We start from the raw sequence: 20407 nt of genomic DNA, 5'->3' as shown, positions 1-20407 counted from the left end.
TATTTGAGAGAAGAGAGAGAGACTGGATGGATAGAAAGGACACTCCCTGGTCTATCTACCTACCATCATCTTTTCACACTCACTGCAATGTTATTTATCTCAAGATATTCACAAGCCTCCGCCTCTCTCTGTCTGTCTGTCTTTTTGTTTGTGTGTCCATGTGTCCATAAATCTCTTCAACTCTCCTAAGAAACGAGGCAGGCAAAGTTTCTTCCTTTGCCACAAGAGGGCAGATCTGGACCACGTCCACTGATGGTCATTCCCTCTCAGTATCTGTATTATATCAAGTCAACTCAGGCTTATTTATATGGCCCTTCATCACAAAAGCATGTCTCCAAGGAATGTACAAAGAAAAAAACCTACCCAAATCTAACTAATCAACAATCAATCACAAAACAAATGATGGAATACAATGTCTAAATGAATGTTTTAAGTGATTACTTCTCTCCCACTTGTTTCTATGGATATTTGTACATTAGACAAGTTTCATAGCTCCATATTTTTCTCCACATAGGCCTATAATCCGTACCTTGGAAAACGTAAAGGACTATAGCCTACCACTGTTATTTGTGTCCCATAGCCTTACAGTTTTGTAGGACTTCATTCCTGTGCATGTTTTGCTGATTCCTAATATTTAAATCCGTTTTCGCTGCACAACTGACGCACTTTAAATAACGCTTTCTTATTATAGCCTAATAAAAAGCCTATAATAAATCCACATTTTTACAAACTTAGACCATTCTCAGGTCTCAAACAATGTTTTTTTGTGCAATAACCTAATCTTTTTTAGATTAAATGAATTTACAGTATAGCCTAAATGCATTTATCAGCTTTTGTTTGCTGCAGGATAAATCTAGTCAGTGGTTTCCTTTCCTGATCACAAACAGGCATCATGAATGTTAGGCTGCACCAAGGAGACAGTGACATTGGGACCGAGAACTTCGTTATGATCATTGCCTCGGTAAACACCTGTAACATACATTTCCTGCAACAATAAATGACGCTCATGAATACATTCCCCGGCCACGCCTTTTCAATAAACTTTATTGGCGAAAACTTGGCCTTTTTCATGCTTTGGAACAGCGTTTTAAGTCGGACAGATGTGAATTTATAGGGCCCCGTCACTCACTCCCTTACTTACCCATTAGTTAAGTGACAGGACAGGGCCGGGGGAAACCTAAACCAATACGTGTGATTACGTTAAAAGATCGGACAATCTGTTCATATTTCCGTAATGAGCCCGACATTTTGCTGATTGATTAAACTACAGGGTGTAAATATTTTAAGGGGTCGTGCCGCTTAAGTTATTGTCCCTGATTTATAATCCAACAAAGTAAAAAAAAGAGGGCGATTTATTTATTTATTTAACTATGAAAATGGGGGGTTTTCTGGTAAACACTTTGTGTTTGAGGACTGCTGACATCTCGGGGGTGACTTGAATGATTGTTACACAGCAATAGATAGTGCAACATTTTTTATAGAAAGACACAGGCTCACTCAATATCGGGTGATTGCATTATTGGTTTAAAAAAAGAAAGAGGTATAAGGCCGTCAGCATTTCCGTCAGGCCGGCTGCTGAGAAAACTGACAGCGTTATCACCAGTAGCTGGAATTTATGCAGAGAATTTTTAATCAGCATGACAGGTGTATTCAGATTAAATTAGAATCGAGAAACGGAATCAATGATCTCCATATATTGCTCCACTGCCTTATCAATTAGCTATGATTTCTGTACTGTGTCAGAAAGGGCCTGAGCCATAAAACAGGCCAAATGGCATTTGTCATACAGCTGACAAGTCACACAACTAAATGAGCTCCTATTGATTCACATGATTTTTCATCAGCCAAATTAAAAGCTGCAGTTTGGTAGGCATTTAGCCTGCAAGCGTAGCCTAGGCTATTATGTATTCAGTTCACCCCTATTAAATCATGGCTAAAAGTTCAGTGAAGACTCCTTTTACGTCCTCTAATTCAAACATATATCCTTGTAACTTTGATTCCGTGGTTTGAACAGGGGATTTGACCCTGTAGTTTGGGTTTGTAAGAGCAGCTTTCTGTCTGCAGGCCTTGACTAGCCTGGATGAAGCTTTTACAGTCACACAAATGGCTGCATGCCACGTTTAGCCCCATATCTCCAATCAAAGTGGTGTCTCCTGACCAGTTGTAATTGTGTGGATTTTGCTTGCCCAGTTCCCATAAATGGTGAGACATGGATTAAGTCCTTGCTCAAGATTTTTTTTTTTTCAATTGAAATTTCCATTGAATTAGACTGCACAGTTGATGATCAAATGTGAAATCAGACAGAAATATGACTTTAATGATGAGAAAATGGATTGTTTCTAACACACAAATTGCTATTTTTATCATTTAAATATTTATAGTGCTCGTAAATTTTTTGCATTTCCACTCAGTTTAATCGAGTGTTTTCACTACAGTCATATACTGTGATGAATATGTGAGTGATTTGATTTGCATGAATTTTCAGTGATTCAAATAATACCACATGTTACATTAAAGACATTGGAAATGTCCACACCTGCAAGAAAACAAGGAAACCTCATAGATCTCACAGATTAGTATGAAACTTGAAATTGGTCAATCAAATATCTTGGAAAAAGTGCATTGCCTGTTTAAGAAATACACTATTCTTGGCTTGATGCCCATGCAGCTATAAATTACACCTGTGAGACAATTCACTATCAGAATCATATATGAAGAAACCTTACTGATAGATACTGACAGATAACCACAGCACAGAATTTACTATAAGCCTGTGTAATGTGGTTCATTCTCTATACTACAAATTCACTTGTCTCCCTTTTCAGCTGTAAATTGATTTGGTCAAGTGAAAGTTATCAATCCTGCTTAAAATCTACATTATTCTGCACATAACAGGTTGATAATTTTTCTCATGGAAATGTGATGACATTATCTGTGAATGAAATACTTGCTAAAATGATTGTTTAGAGTGTTCACATACAAATACATTTATTGAGAAAAATGAATATATTTATATATATATATATTTAATATATCTCATGGTTACAATAGTAACCATGAGAATTCCTTCAGTTCCAAATTGTTGTATGGCAGCATCCACTATAGCATGCAGCGTCTGCCTGCAACTACAGCAAACCCCCCTCTACAAAACACATCAGTGCTTAAAGGCACTTCCAATTATATACAACTCTGTCTTGGTTTCTTTCACAAGACAAGCCAGTGTCTGTCCAGCCAGTTAAGAATACATTTAATCACTATATAAATATGTGGCTGTGGTCTGGGGAGGGGAAAAGTTATACCACATACCGTATGTCCTCCAGTCTGCTATTTAATCACGGCCCTTACATGGGTGCCCAATAAAACGCCCCACTTCGGCTACACACACTCATCATCCTGTTTCTCCTGGAAATTAAAGTGGGCCCGTGTGACATCACCATCAGGTGTTGATTGCTTTACACCCCCTTCATTAACTTAATTATTTGGCTATCAGTAAACCCAACCCAAGTAATTAATATCTGAGAGCCTTGGTCATAAATTAAAACTGTGAACTCAGGGTTTACCATGGATGTGCTGTTGCTTCGCAATCCTCTATCAGAAACAACAAGGTGGCCCTAAAAGCAGATGGGGGAGTTGAAGGAGATTGAGACAAAAAAGACAAAGATTTTCCATTATGTATAAGTGAAAATTTGGGCGAAATTACCATATGAGTGAGATTTCCAGGTGGACCTTTACGCTCTTCCCTTCAATCTCATGTACACAACTCACAAGGTTGTCTTATAGGACATTTTATATGTAATTTTTACATGTTTTTTTTATTTATTTTGTTCTCCCCCTCACACCTCTATTATAGTACCATCCCTCATTTGAAGGAAAAGCATTCAACCTGTCCAAAGAATCTGTCACATTTTTCACCTTGTGGGAGAGTTGGCTTGATCTTGGGTGTCATCAAGCAGTTTGCCCCCTTTTCATGCTGTTTCCCATTATAACTTTTATGTCTTCACGTTATAGTTGTAGCTGTAGTACTACTACTACTTGGCACTGACACTATACTGCAGTGGTAACGAGGAACAATAGTCAAAAAAATACATACATACAAAATGTATACATTTTGCAATTATTTTTTATTTCTTTTTCACTTCCTTTTTATTTCACAGTTACACCACAAATAAGTTCCAGATAAATACATTTACGATTCCCCTTTGCAATCACCTCTTCATTCAAATAAATTAGATGCATTTACATGTTAAGTAACAAGAACAAATCCATAAACGTCATCATCATTGAGAACAAAAACCAACTGAGTCCAACATCACATCAATATTCACATAAAATGCACAAAATAGATAGTTTGTGAGATGTTCTGCAAAGTCTGTGCCCACAAACATCCAGAACAGCTGATGTTACTCGGCGTGTTTTGTTGGTTTCAATCACAGCGTCACACAGTTTGTTCAACTCTTTCACATTTCTGTCCTCATGGCGCAGAACTTTGTCTCTGTTGGGTTCCACTGGTGCAGTGGAGGCCGGCACCTACATTCTCACGCTGTCTGATGCAGAACGCATTACAGTGCGCTTGGCTTATTAGTTCACATCCTTCAGTCATGTATGTCCAAGGGGCGGAGCTTCAGCTGTCAGTGGGCGGAGTCAAGACAAGATGACCCGAAGGTGATGGCATGAAAACAGCTAAATTTGGGGGGAAAAGCAGCACCTTTTTTGTCATGCTATGAAATAAATGTACAGTACTGAGAAATTATATTATTCAGAGACAGTTTATGTATTTATGTGATGATCCTGTGAGTGTGTGAGTGTGTGTGTGTTTGTGTGTAACTGTATAGCTTGCTCTGGGAAATGTAGAGCAAAACAGTGCATTTGGTAGCTATACATAACAATGTAGGTTTGTGATCCTATTACAAATAGGAACAGATTCAACCTTGTCCCAACTGGAACACACAAACATCACATGGCAGACCATCACACATAGTTCACACCAAAGAAAGATCTTTAGGTTTGGAAATTGTCACTTTTTTGTCTTTTCTAGTGAGCACACCAGAGTTTCTTAATGTCCTACAGTGTCTGACACAAAAGGAAAGCAAACCAGCGTTTCCTGGGTGCAAACTGTCTTCTCACAATCCCGCCCCTATCTTCCTGTCACTCCCTACTTGCACCCCCTCCAGCTCATCATCAGAGAAAGGGCTGTGGGGATTGTAACCAAGGTCTGCGGTGCGCTGCAAGAAGTCTGTGGATCGTGGCAACCCGACACCGCCAGCCATAGTAACAGGAAAACCACGCTGGGCCTCCTCCTCCTCCTCCTCCTCTTCCTCTTCGTCTTCCTCCTCCTCTCCCTCCTCCAATTCCAGATCTATCCCTCTGTCGTCTGGATTAACGGGCCGCCTGCTCTCATCTGATTTGTCGGTGGCTGCTTTGCCCCCGCTGCGTTGCCGCTCTGCCTCAGACTGTGCCGAGGCGCTGGCCTGCTCTTTGGCCTTGCGACTGCGCTTCCATTTCATTCTCCGATTCTGGAACCAGATTTTGACCTGGAGAGAGACGAGAGAGCAAAGAAAATGTGGTCAAAAGTTGGTCAGGGCTATAGGATCAATTCAGTGTGTGTGTGTAGATTTGAACACACATTTTCTGCTATTACACCAGCCAAAAAAAACAACAACCTGCAATTTGCAACACAATGCAACACTAGAGCACAAGTCATTCTAAAACCTGCAAGTTTGTTTTGCTTTTTAAATGATTTTTGGTGCCAAGTTACAATTTCTCCTCTCAGCCTTGAAGATTCCCTTTTTTCTTCTCCCATTGGAAGCAAAGCTGGTGTGTTTTTTGTCAGAAGTGCAGACATCTTGTCTCCATTGCTGGCTTGAGTAAAATCCAACTCAAGAAAAAGAGCAGAACCTGCAACTCTTTACATACTGTTCATACTGTATTACACATGCATGCATTAGACATGCATATGATGAACGGCTATAAATAAATGATCTTGAAATTAACTTGAACTTTACTCCAAAATACTTAATAATTAATTTAAAAAGACATTGTTTCTACTCTATTCTATTAAGATTAATGCCTATACACTGCACCTATAATGGGACATCCAGTTATAGAAACACATCCTCCCTATGTCAAAACATTGCACAGATGAAAATATGTGTGAATCCTTTGGTGGTGTGCTGTGAAAAAACCCCAACAACCTATTGCATACAATCTTTACAAATGCATAAACATTTGAAAGTAGATCACTATAATCAAATCCATGGTAAAATAATTCCACATTAGAAACTAACAGAATATTTTGCTTGAACAGAAAATAAACAGAAAAAACTAGCACGTACATTTGCAACAGTGGAACAACATTCAACATCAAATCCTACAACACCAAATTTTAGAGAGTCACAAGAGGAAGGGATGCGCACTGGAGTCCTCAGTCAGTTTTTGGGGAGATAGTCTGGTCAGTTCTTGGCAGAGGCAGAGATTGTTTATATTGCTGCCACTTCTTGGTGGTATTGCTTAATTGATAGAATGTAAAGTGGAGGCATGTGTCTCTTGTTCAAAGTGTACTGCTACAGGACTTCTTTGGTCTTTTACTACTCTAAAGTTCAGACATCCTTGCCTTCGGCGCTCGCTTTGCTGAATCCATATGTAAGCCCACATGGAAATTTAAGCATGTCTGCAACATTTGGTTGAGCAATTAATGAATACTTTCATCCAGTGCAGTTTCCCAGAATAGGGGTTTCTGAATTGAACATCTCACAGTGACACTTCACTGCAGTGCAATGGCCATAAGGTCTGCTACCTCTGGGAGTTATATCCACAAAGGTGCCCTTAGTCATCGGAGGTAAGTCTGAGTTAAAAGCCATTTGTCCAATACAAACATGTTGTTTTGACATTGGGTGGGTGTGTTTTTATTACTTGCTGACCTATATAGTGGCAGTGTATTCACTTTGAGATCAGATGAAGAGGCTAAAGAGGACATAACTTTTTTTTCAGTAAATAAAGGTGTTTTGGAGCATAAAGTGTAATGTTTTCTTGTCTCTATGATTTAAGATTAATTTCACCTTGAAATTAAAACCAGTTGATGGACGATTACTTCCACCTTGAAAAGTGAAACAGCTATGCCTCTGCTCCGACTGTGTCTCCTACCTGTGTTTCAGTCAGCATGAGCGAGGTGGCCACTTCAAAGCGTTTGGGTCTGGACAGGTACTTGTTGAGTTTGAACTGGTTCTCCAGCTCCAGCAGCTGCTGACTAGTGAAGGCGGTCCTGGGTCTCCGGCATTTCCCCAGCAGACCGGACTGAGGGGCGGCTGGAGGAAACAGGAGGGAGGAGAGTGAGACAGCTGGACCTGGATCTGCAGCTTCATGTCCACATGTAAGCGGATAGGCGGCACGGTGGCTCAGTGGTTACTGTGGCACTGTTGCCTCACAGCAAGAAGGTCCTGGGTTTGAACCCCGGTCTGTCCCAGGTCCTTTCTGTGTGGAGTTTGCATGGTCTCCCCGTGTTTGTAACATGTAACATGTAAAAGAACTGGAGTTGGTCCCTGGGCGCTGTACTGCGGCTGCCCACTGCTCCTAGTGTGTGTATAGAATGGGTCAAATGCAGAGGACAAATTTCCCCACAGGGATAATAAAGTATACAAATACAAAAAAAATACAAATACAGTCTTACAGTTATTTTACGACAGCTCAACTCTTTATATATCAACTCTTAGTTGATATATAATGGATTTATCATACTTTGCAAAGCAGTTTCTTCCAATTATATAGAAACTATGCATTGGTTTCTTGGAAATCAGTGTTCTTTTTTTGTCTGGGTAAAAATCTGTGTTTTTCTAAACTACAACCTATTTGGGATGTTGGCCCATTTAGGAAGATAGAAAATTCCCAAGCCTTATGGCAGATGAGCCTCAAAGGGTTTGGTCTGAGACTGTCAATTGTCTTATTTATATATAATACCAAGGACATAGGAAGTTCAATATAATTTTGTGGGAGGGAACACGCACACATATGCCCGCACTCTCTGGCCATCATTAACTATAATAGCTTTACTCCAGTTTATTGTTGACGGGGGGACACGGCAGAAGCGGGCGCGGGGGCCATAAAAACACGGGCATGCCATTAACTTAATGAAAATTCAATGAAGGCTTTTGGGATTTTATTGATGAACTACAGAACGTTTTAGGTGTTTGTTTATAGTTTCTTCGTCACACAAAGACAATTTTCATCGGGTTGGCGTTTATAGAGAAATAAATAGGCCAAAATTAAAACATGACATACAGATAAGCAGTAAACCGAGGCCAGGGTACAGGACAAAGACAAAGTATGCCTCCACATAAAATAGTAAAATATCGCCTGTTTGGCCTTCTCTTTGAATAAAATATTAGAGTAAGCAGGGCTTGGAAAGCCTGCTTCCAAAAATAGGCTATAAATTATAATTATAGCCTAGGCTGTTCAATTATGTCATTTAGACTAGCCTATATATAGGCCTATTGTCACCGAACACTTCGGCTGATTGAAGTATAAAGCTGGTGGAACTTTTTTCAGCATTGTTGACAGGCTAATTTATCTCGGACTCCCTAATCTAGTCATGAGGGAAAAAAAGTATTTCAAATACTAGAAATTAAATAAGGCAAGCTGTAGTCTGTAATTCTGAAGAAAAGGCTACAATATATGATACCTAGGCTATACAAATACTTTAATGAATTTTATTATCTTAGAAAAATTATGATGATGATGATAATAATAATAACAATAATAATAGCCTAGTAGCAAGTCATAATAATAATAATAATAGGCTAATAATAATAATAATAATAAGAATAAGAATAAGAATAAGAATAATAATGATAATAATGATATCTTAATAAAGAATGGCCTGAATGGTCTTTGCATATTCTCAAAATGTATTTGATTGTGGCTAACTCGGGTTCAGTCAAAAATTAACCCAATTTAATTCGTGTATGTGTGTGTGTGTGTGTGTGTGTGTGTGTGTGTGTGTGCACGCGCGCGCGAGTGCGTGTGTGTGTTCAGTGATTTTACAACACCTCGGCGGTATAGTTCTTAAGAAAATGGTCTGATTAGGCTAAACAATCCTCTGTCTTCCTGTAAAAAACGATAAGCTGTCGGAAGATACATTAGGATATTTGTAAGTGATAGGCTTGGGCCTATCTATGGAGAAATAGGCCTAAATATAGTTGCATTATGGAACCAGTTAGATCCAAAGAGGCCAATTTAACTTTGTCACCTGAAATATACCTACATTAATTTTTAAATATTTTTTTATTTGAATGAATAGTTTGAATAACTGTGGCCCCTAAAAAAACGTATTTAATTTTTTTTTAAATAAGACCAATTGGCTACTTACAGCTGTAGTCTGGAAGCCGCGGCATCATGATCCCAGCCCGGATCCAGTGCTCCAGAGGGAGAGATCCTGCCATGGCAGCCGCCTTCAGGTGCTCTGGATACGGCTGTGTTAGTTGTGTGAAACCGGTGTATGCAAAGGCAGGGTGCTGGCCACCCAGAGCCGATAATGGGTACATGGGGGCAGGATACATGCCTGGAATTGCCCCTTGGGGCAGTGAAGCGAGTCCTGGATGCGGGAGATTTAGAAGACCCGGTTTGGGTATTATTCCGGTCTGAAGTTGTGCGGCCCGGGGAGATGGGGTGTCCGCACGCCTGCAGGACACGGGGCTTCCCGCGGGGCTGTCGCTGCTCAGACCCGGAGAGAGGTCTCGGTTGCCCCGGTTGGTCTCATCAGCAAGCAGGGCGTCAATTCTGAAGTTTTTCGATTTCTCCATGACGGCTTTTCTCAGGAGGAGTACAGGAGGAGACTTGCTCAAACAAAACCTTACGGATGCGCACCTGTGCCTTGCGTCAGCGCGCAGAGACAGCGGATCTACCTCCAGTCACGGACTCATATGTCCCTCCTTATCTTCTTATAAACGTCCTGTCTGAACGTATCAGCACAACCCTTATATAGGCTGATAAAATAAGCAATCAGACTAATACATTATCAACTGATAGCGTAACAACTGACACGTTATTCCAAGAAAACATAAGCTAATTTGAACACGCCAAGCCTAATTTATAAGGGGTTTGGATGCTATAGCCTACAACCTTCCATGTAGCCTATTTCCTCGAGTCTATGCTATCTATGGATAGTAACTGGCAGGTTGCAGGATTGCGTCCCTCCTGGTGTTTAATAGTAAGTTAACAAACTACAGAGGTATGTGCTTCACTCCATCAGCCGTCCATTCTCCACCCCTGTCGGCCTGTGTGAGATGGGATTGGCTGGAGCGGAGCTGCTCTGACGGGCCTCTAATCAGCTAATTACTCGCTCGTTTCTCCCCCCAGAAAGCATTCTGAGTGAGGTAATGTCCAACCCTTGTCCCGCCTGCAAACACCTTCAACTGCATCAAAGCTCTGAGGTACATTAGAAGATTAGGCAATTGTATTTTCAGTATCTATCTTATTGCCAGCTCCCCTGTTCTCTCCTGTTACTTACCACAGATTGCAACTACCTTGCAATAAACTAAGAATTATATATGCTGCTTGATTGTCCAAACTAATTATTACTGGTGCAAACAGCCTCCATACCTTAGCACCAAACATTGGCTGTTTTTCAATGCAGGCTTAATGTTATTGGGTTTGTCTGTGACTGACTGGGTGAGGATCAGAAAAAAATATTACAGCCTATATTTAGATCAGTAATATTAATGGCTTGCTTCATTCTCATACCAAGGCCATACTAATGTCATTAAATTTTACGAGCAAGAATTGCACACAAACCATATAAAAGTGTAATGATTTGGCATGGAGGGCTATAAGTTAATTGGCCTTTTGCTTAATGTGAACTTATGGCATTTTCTTATAGACCTTCAGTATAAAAAAGGCTACAGAATGAGCTGAAACAGAATCTCTGACTCTGGCTGCATGCCTGCCAATTGCTTGCAAAGATGAAATGCAAGGTGTGCAAATGCAAGAGGCCTATTGTCTTTCATTGTTGTTTCACTGAACAATGGATAAAGCCTAATAAAGGTGTGTGTAAATCTTTGTGATATAGGATTAGATAATGTTATGTTTGTTTGTTGTATCTTTGTTAAAACGTGAATCAAGAAAATGACGTACAGGATATGGTGCTGTTTGTGATGGCTACACAAACAATTATTCTATCAAACAATTGATTGTTAATTATTAACAATTATCCTATGAAATCATGTCTGTAGAATGTAGAAGTGAACATCTCCAGGGGGCAACAGCCTAATCCAAACTCTAACTCTAGCCCTAATCCAAAAAGCACTAAATTATATCTCAAGAAATTGAAATCCATTCTGAGGAGATGAATAAAACACTTAAATGGGGGGATCTTTTCAAGACCCCCACTCTCGATATGGTGTGTGTGTGTTTGTGTGTGTGTCTGTGTTGTTATGTCTGACCTCGAGAAGATTGGAGCGGTGACACACTCCTGCAGGCCCGCCCCTCTCTCTCTCCCTCCCTATGTCTCTCACCCTCAGCTCCCTATCAGGCAGATTACCGCCTGTCGCTGGCTCTGATATAGAGGTAATTTGCTCCAGGGAAGCCAGTGGTGCTTTCTGCCTGTTTCTCTCAACCTCTTCCCCCCTAGCCTCGTTTCCTTGCCTTTATGATTTGAAAGTAATTTAAGTAGCCAAGCCGTGGGTAAATCCGTCATCCACGCCTGTTGACAGAGGCGCACAAATTAAATTGAATCAATGCCTGAAATTGCTCTGTTGCTTCCAGTGTCAGCTCCCTTGGAGTGAGCAGCGCTTTGCACACTGCCATTCTCCTTGAGTCTGCTTCAGAGATCAAATGGGCGTCAACTGGGTATAGCTAGGCCTATGTGCACTTTGGCCATACCATGGCCTTAGTGAGTCCAAATTTAATCTTGTTTTTATCATTATAATGGAGAGCAAAACGTCTAATATCTAAAAAAACAAATTAAAATCAGGGGAGCTTTTAAGAGCAATGTTCCTAGGATGTTTTCATCTGTGCAAAATAGTTGGGTGACCGACACCTGATTTAGACCGACACCAAATTTAGACTTATATTATGTTGTCAGTCATCAGTCATTGCTCTACTTGTCTCCACATGCACACACACACACACACACACACACACTTAAAACCTTTGCTGAATACAAACACACAAAGCGCAGTGTACACCCTTCGTTCCTTCGTCCTATGGCAAACCTGTGGTGTGAAAAAAATGTATTGTACTGATCCCCTTAGGGACATTTTCTTTTCTCTTGCTCCCCTCCAGAGGTCAGAGGTCAGGTCACCTAGTGCTGCAGTGGTAAATATAAAGTTGGATACACTATGCCAGCCATGACCACCATAAGGTAAATAACCACCCTTAAACAAACTGAATTATAATTTCAGAAAAGCATTAATTTATCCTTAACTCTCGTTACCCCATTCCCTTCCTCTCTTACACACACTCACACACATGCACACACACACACACTTAAAACACACACACACAAAGCGCAGTGTACACCCTTCACAGCAGGACAATTGGATCAAAGAGACCGCAGGCTGTTGCCGTTGCACTACAAAGTCAAAGTTTATCAATAAATTCTGCGTCAGTAAACTTAGTGGCCAACGGGAGTTTACTGAAACATTAAAGGGCTTATCAGCAATTACAGGCATATTTTTCAATCATTACCACAGCTTTGAGACAGCTTGCCCTGTCGTATAACACATCAAGGTGCGTTCTTGAGCTCACTGTGCTCGTCACTGGCCTAGTCAGCACTTTATTGACTCCCTCTGGGTCACAGCGGTTTATTCAACCTACTGATAAGACCCTCCATGTCTTTGATGGGTAAGACTAAGGACCATTCAGGAGCTGAAATTAAAAAAAATGATTTCAGCAGCTTCCGAGAGTTTGTGAGACCGATTGCTCAGATCATGTTAAAACACAACGACACCCTGCAAGACTTGGAACAATGAAACATAAAAACTGTTGTCTGTGGTGTGAAAACCTCCAAACATGTTTTCACTTCAATTGAAGTTTTACATGCTGGAGGTTGGAGAAAATTCTCCCACCTCTTGGGCTTATGAAACCCTTTCAATACCCACTGGATAATGTAAAAAAATAAATAAATGCATTGTCACCAAGCTAAAAACAAGGCTGTTATTATTATTTCCTGAAAAGCTGACATTTTGGAAATTTGTGTTTTTCTCCTGACAGTGATAATAAGGATTATTGATTTATGGTTAAGTGTTCGGTCTGAATTGTTTCCTAACTTGAGAGTGTGTGATAACTGTCCAGACATGGAACACATGTCGATTCCTACAGGTTCTCTTTGCTGTGTGTGTGTGTGTGTGTGTGTGTGTGTGTGTGTGTGTGGTGCGTGCATGTTTTCGTATCCTCTCTTTCTTCAGGCTCTGTGCACCTGTGGCTGTCATGGGACCTGCCGTGGACCTGCACCTGAGTTTTCCCACCAGGCTTGGCGTACAATGTACGGACCATGGCTCTGATAAATGATTTGGGTGCACAATAGGCTTTCTATGAAGTGAAAATCAGCTCTCCATCTCTCCGGTAATTAGACTAATTCTCACACCGTTAGAGGCGGATGATAAATCAGCTTGCTTTCCGCCAGACCTTGAGACTCAAATTAATGTCGGCTCATTAAGGAGATAAAGGTAATTTATTAAGAGTTTCACCTCTCTTCTCAGTTCTCATACCCTGTCCCCATCATTTATTAACTAATATTGAGCTTTGCCATATGACATCTAGCCCACTGCATGTGAATCTCCTTTTGTATGTCCGTGTACTTTGCTTGGTCTCTCTCCCCCTCTCTCTCTCTCTCTCTCTCTGTCTCATCAGGTGTGTATGAAAAGAAAATGCAGTTGCTTGCTGAGAGTAGAAGTCAAGCAATTTGGTCTAATTGAATGCTGTATCATCAAAATGCTCAGGTTAATTTTAACAGTTTATTTCCAAGATGTTTCAATAAACAGGGGGGGGATAATTTAAAAAATATAGAGTTTAGTGGATAACTTAGTAGTTTTTGGAGGGTTATTTTTAATAGCTGCCTTGCATATTTCATATATCAACTCAGCTCATCAAATATGGCAGATTAATGAAGTGGATACAATTGATAAACCACAATAAAGTTAGAACAAAAAACACAGTGTAGGTTCAGAGTCTGCTGAGAAACAATCTATATCTAAATTGGGAAATTCCAACCTTGCGACTTTCCCCTCTCTCACAGTTAAAAGCTCACCTGTTTATTTTTTCCACACTGGTAACAAAAGCTCCCTTTCAACATAATCCAGTCTGGTGTGAGTTTTATGACCATTTAATGGGTCCTTCCATCTAACAGCCCTGTGTTTTACTGTCCCACCATACAAGGGGCCCATTGTGCACAGCCATGGGTGATAGAAGATAAACACGGCTTATCAGCCACAACAAGACATCATTACTTTCACCCTGCTATCTCACCGGCCCTCTCCACCATGCATTATCCGGCCACTTATGAGGATATTCAGAACCATCAAACACTTTGAAGATCTCTGTCAGTCTTTCCCTCTCTCTCTCTCTCTCTTTGATTTACACTACACAGATATGGGCAGATCAATTCAGTTTCAATTTTACATCTTGTTATAAATACACAGTGTCTTTCTGTCTTTCTTTCCCCAGTGAGCCGAACTTCAATCTCTAAATTGACATTTCAATCTGTATCTAATTGCTACTTTGAAGGTGAGGGTTATTGCCCATGATAGCGTGTTTTCTGCCATGTTTTCCGCTGTGAGGAAATCACCCACTGCCATTAGCACTCGGTTAATGTCTTCTTATTGCTCAATTTACCGCTTAACACTAACCAAAGGTTACTAAGGAGAGGGAGACAGACAGAGGGAAGATAGTGAGAGCAAGAAGCAGACAGGTATTTATTTATTTATTTTTTCACTTTTATTCAACCAGATAATATCAGTGATAACATGTTCATTTTTCGAAGTACCAATCTGAAAAAAAGACGCACGCACATACACATACACAAACCAAACACACACACACACACACACACACAGAGGAAGCATGATGATAGTACAGTTTCACTGGCCTTTTTGAAGGATCAACAGCTGTAAGGAGGACAGTTGTGGCCAAACCTGCTGATAAAAGATTGTTGATGCTAGCAACTCTTCAGTTTCCACATCGCTTCCCACCACATTTCAACTGCTGTGCTTGAAGTCTGATCCAGTTATCACTGAGGCTCCCACTGCCCCATGGTATATATGCAATTACCATGGGAATCCTCAGTGATGACATGAGTAGTTGTTGACCCGCCTAGCTCTTTTGGAGTTAATCATATACACACTGACACTGGCACCACACACACACACACACACACACACACACACACACACACACACACACACACACACACACACACAAAAGGCAACCTTGTTTGCACCATTGTTCCATTCCATTGAGAGTTGTAAAGATGGGAACAGATTGGTAGAATCATACATCATACACAATAGAGAAGCTAGAGCTGCAGAGCCACCTGTAATGAGAGGAGAGAGAGAGAGAGAGAGAGAGAGAGAGAGAGAGAGAGAGAGAGAGAGAGAGAGAGAGAAAGAGAGAGGCGGAGGAGGGGTTTGGACTTTTTGGACAAATTCAAGGTAGCTTTGCTCAAATGGTCTAAAGGATATGAATGAAAACTAGAGTTATTGAGAGCAGTATGTGATGGGCCATATAGACTATTACTTTTGGAAAACAACTTAAATCATGCAGTGGACTAATCTTTTAAGCAAATAAATCACTATCTGGTAAATGCTAGTATAGTGCCGCCTACTATCAGGTCATTTCTGTAAGGACACAGAGCCAATATTCCAAAAATTTAAATGAATTGATCAGTCACTAGACTTTGTCAATAGACTAATGGAGTGCTGTTAAGATTTGTCAATCTATGAAATTGTCGAAGAGGTAAATCATAGCATTGTGTCGTATTTTGATGACTTTCAATTGATCAAAATGTCACCAAAGGTGTGACAAAGTGTGGTCACTCTGGCTCCTTGAGCACCAGAGCTCTGATGAAGTGACAAGCAGCCAAAACAGTCAAACACCCTCACATTCACACAAGAGTACATGTGTACACAGATCTTGCTCCTCACTATGCTAAGATGTTTGACTCATCTCAGCATATGATACAGATGACGAGAGGAGCAATTTAGAGCTATGTTAACAATTTAGAACTATGTAATTTAAAGCTAACACTACTTGACTTTCAACAGCTTTTCATTGGTAACATAACAGCTCACATATCACACAATGATATTTACTGTAAAAGGATTTTCTTAAGATCATGATAGCCCATGAGACAGATGTTATGTAGCCTGTGCTTGTTTTTAGCAGGGAAGGTTAAGTGACAAATTTGAAGTGGTTTCAAATACAATCCTCTACCTCATTCACAAATTTTTTCCTCCCTCCTTGTTCATTATATTTCCTCTGTTTACGGGTACAAGGGTATAGAGGTCAAAGAGCTCATCCCTCTTTGTCGTTGTGTCTAATTGGTTCGAATAAGCTGCCCCTCCTCCTGATAAACTAGATGTGCTCAACCTGGTGGGAAGCCTAGATCATTTATTCAGCCTGTCACAAATGACTGGAGAAGCAATGCCATCGACAGACATCTTGGAGTCTTACAGAGGACAAATTTCCCATTGCACTTGGATTAAAATTGCACTGATGTTGAACAAGATGTTGAACAATCAGGTAAACTTTGAGGATAACCTGTGCTCATATAGTGCTGATACAGATGTGCCCATTCTTGAAATTTATTTAGTGTAATTCCATGAAGTACAATTAAAGGTGCTACATACAGCATTTTAACATCAACAAATCATTACCACATTAATTTTTGATACATTAAAGGAATAGTTCACCCAAAAATGACTGTTACTATCTACTCACCCTCATGCCAACTGAAACACAGATGAAGTTTGTTTGTCCACATAACACACAGGGAGGTTGCCAGCACAACTCCATAGCAGCCTTCTCTAAAAACAACTGAAGTCAGTGGGGACCAGTTCTTTAAAGTTCCAAAAAGGGCAAAACATTACCCTAAAATTATTACATTATTACAAAACAACCATTATTTACACCATAATCTTCACTACAGCCATTTTCGAAAATGTGTGCACAATTTCACCTGTGTTTCAGCTGGCATGAGGGTGCGTAGACAATGACAAAATTTACATTTTTGGGTTAACTATTCCTTTAACATAATTACCGTAAAGACCATCGCTGAGAACATTCTTATACTGGCCTTTACACTGCATCTTACATTGTGTCACCAGGTCGCATTTTGCAGGAAATCTGTTGGATTGGTTTACAGCACAAAGTGACATTGCTTTATGGCACAAAACAGGAACCATTTTGCTTTGCAAGTAATACACAATTTTACTCCAGTTCCACTGTTCCAATGGCATAGTTTCAATTTAGCTTCAGAATGCATATTCACTGTTATTAAGGACAGTTATTGGCTCTTCTTCTTGCTCTTCAAAACATAAACAGGGAGGGACAGCTATAGGGCAGACAAGTAGCAACATATGTCTTAATTTTGAGAAACACAAAATGCTATATATATATGGCATATTTAAACAACTTCATATAATACAGTTTATTTCCATTTGTTGTTCAAACACTCCTATTGGCTCTGTCCCTAATATAACCAGCTAGGCTATGCCATTTGCTGTTTTGTGCACTTCTGCATTGAGATGTGCTGTGTTGAGTTTCAGGAAATGTTTCAGAGCTGCCAAGGCGGGATGGGCCCAGAGTGGGCTAACTGAGGAATTAGCAATTCGATAATTGCCCATTCTGTCAGAGGTTCTGACAAGCTGAGAGGCTGAAGCTGCCACTAGGTGATTAATCTGCTGCCCCGTCTCACACTGTGCCCGACACAAAACTTCATTCACTAATTAGACCTCCTATTCTCTCCTCTCTGCAGCCTACACCTTACTCTTCTTCACTCACGTTGTCTATTTATCTCAGATCTTTCATGTTCCCCTTAAAGGGACAGTCTGTAATCTAAACAGAAACAAAAAGAGAGCTCAGCCACTATACCACACACTAGAAATATGAATGTAGAAATATCAGATAGATAGATAGATAGATAGATAGATAGATAGATCAATAGATAGATAGATAGATGGATAGATAGATAGATATGGAAATTGCAGAAAGTTTTTTTCCTGTCTGCAAGTCCTGCCATTCACGTATCAGTATGAATATACCCATAACTGATAGTCAAAAATCCCAGAATGGGGCTTTACTGTCAGCCTCCTTCACTGTCCTCTCCGTTTTCTTGGACCCACTCTGTCTCCTGTGCGCTCCTCTGCTTCCCCCCTCCCTGAGGCTGTGCGCTTGCAGTGACAATGCAGCATTATGGAAATAAATTGTTCCATTAGGTGCATTGTGTTCTGTCATCAGGCCAACCACACTGGGTTATTAATGGACACGGCCTCCGCTTTGATTAAGACAGAAGATTTATGAAAAAACACGCACTGGTGGCGTACCACCCTTCAATACACTTTTGCTCATTGAAGTGTGCTCTCGCAAGTGGGCGTGCACGCACACACACACACACACATACACTGACAAGGAGTGACCTTATGAAGGTTACCAAATTAGGAGGATTCTGCATTATCAGTGGGCCCTCTATAATTTGACAGATACACAAGACAATTTCCTAATTTCTCCTTACGGCTTATTGATATCCACAGTGACAGAAACATACAGTAAGCACCCTTTAAAATGGGAATGACTTTCAGAACCCCCCAGGTGTTGTCATTAAATATTTTACATATACAATTCAAGAATTCACACTGATGTAGTTTGCATAGACATTTGATAATGATATATATTTTTGTTTCTTACATTATCGTGGTCCGACTAGATGGCCAGATAGACAGACCGACAGACAGACAAACAGACAGACAGACAGACAGACAGACAGACAGACAGATAGATAGATAGATAGATAGATAGATATATAGACAGACATACAGTCATACAGTATAGACAGACGGATGGATGGATGGATAAGTGGATGGATGGATAGATGGAGGGATGGATGGATGGATAGATGGATGGATGGATGGATGCCATTGACCAAACTCCCAGTAATATTGAAAACATGAGTGCGGAAATGAGTGCACTTACCAAACTGCTCTGAGAGCAGAGCCAGGTACATCATCTCAAATGTAACGTGAAGGTAGTTTCAAATTTATTGGCAGCCACTCAGTGTCGTGTTGCCAGGCCCCCTTCCTTAAGGTTTCTGACCAATCAAACTCTTAACGAGTGCTCGTTTAGGATTCTTTCAATTCCCATCTCACAAATATAACCTGTGCAAAACTTGATTGTGTGTGTGTGTGTGTGTGTGTGAGAGAGAGAGAGAGAGAGAGAGAGAGAGTGACTGCCAGATGAATGCCTGCAGTGTGCAGACAGAATATGGCATAAATGCATACATCTGTTTCTGTACTATATCTGTGTCTTTGTTAGTATCCTACATGTGTTACTCATTCCTTTTCTACAAGATTTCTATAAGACAGGTGTCTCTGCGTGTGTGTGTGTGTGTGTGTGTGTGTGCGTGAGTGTGTGTGCGGCTGATCCCATTTATCAGGCCAGTTAACCCTTGGCAGCAAGTTGTAATATGGAGCAGGGGACCAGAAGGGGATGCAGGCACTTGCTCTAATTAAACCGCCCCCCCCAGCACACACACACACACACACACACACACACACATAGCAACCCCTCCATGAGCATGGAAGACACTGACCTCCCCCCTCCAGGTTAGCCATCCCCCTGCATCTCCCACTTCAGCTCTGCAAACTGCAAAGAGAGACATGGAAATAGATTTCAGTTCTGTTGCCACTTCCTTCTCGTGGGTTTACACCTCCATCTTTATCTGACAGACTTGAGAAATAAGTTGCTAACCAAAGATTCATACACACTTAGGATCTTTGAATTTTACATAACGGGAGAGTGTGAAGAATCTCTTACTAGCTGACAGCTTTGTGTGGTTGCCCTCACTGGATCAGACACACACTGCTTCATGAAGGACAGTTCTTGCAACTCAGTGCTCATTCCATTCATCCACACCTGTAATCTTGTATGCTTTGTCATATGGAAAGAGAAGAAATGATGGTTACACATTACTTGAAGTAATAGTCATAAGGTATTGTAAGGCATCCTAGGCACACTAATCACAATATGCAGTGCCTCCAGGAGTTGAATATTTTTATATTTGCATGACATTTTCTGATATGATTATAAATATGGAACAGTGAATACATGCTTAGGGTTAACATGTTTATAATATGCTTATAATAGGGTTATGATGCCTCACAGTGTACTTTAAGTAAAGTGTTACGGAAACTATAACTAAACTATGTTG

General features: G+C 40.5%; 1 protein-coding gene across 1 annotated transcript; it reads right to left on the bottom strand.

Annotated features, from left to right (window-relative positions):
- Positions 1–5120: 5120 nt before the first annotated feature.
- Positions 5121–9791, bottom strand: mnx2b (motor neuron and pancreas homeobox 2b). The gene is made up of 3 exons (XM_071515767.1): positions 9359–9791; positions 7141–7301; positions 5121–5531 (listed from the first exon to the last, which is right to left on the bottom strand). Exons 1-3 carry the CDS (start codon positions 9789–9791, stop codon positions 5121–5123), a joined length of 1005 nt encoding a protein of 334 aa, XP_071371868.1.
- Between the last annotated feature and the right edge of the window lie 10616 nt (positions 9792–20407).

The sequence above is a fragment of the Centroberyx affinis genome, unplaced genomic scaffold (genome assembly GCF_046629955.1).
Source record: "Centroberyx affinis isolate AG114_WGS23_722 - 3 ecotype Tasmania unplaced genomic scaffold, CSIRO-AGI_Caff_v1 ptg000367l_1, whole genome shotgun sequence".
Lineage (NCBI taxonomy): Eukaryota > Metazoa > Chordata > Actinopteri > Beryciformes > Berycidae > Centroberyx > Centroberyx affinis.
Note: the sequence above shows the minus strand (reverse complement) of the source record. Positions and strands in the feature narration are given on the sequence as shown.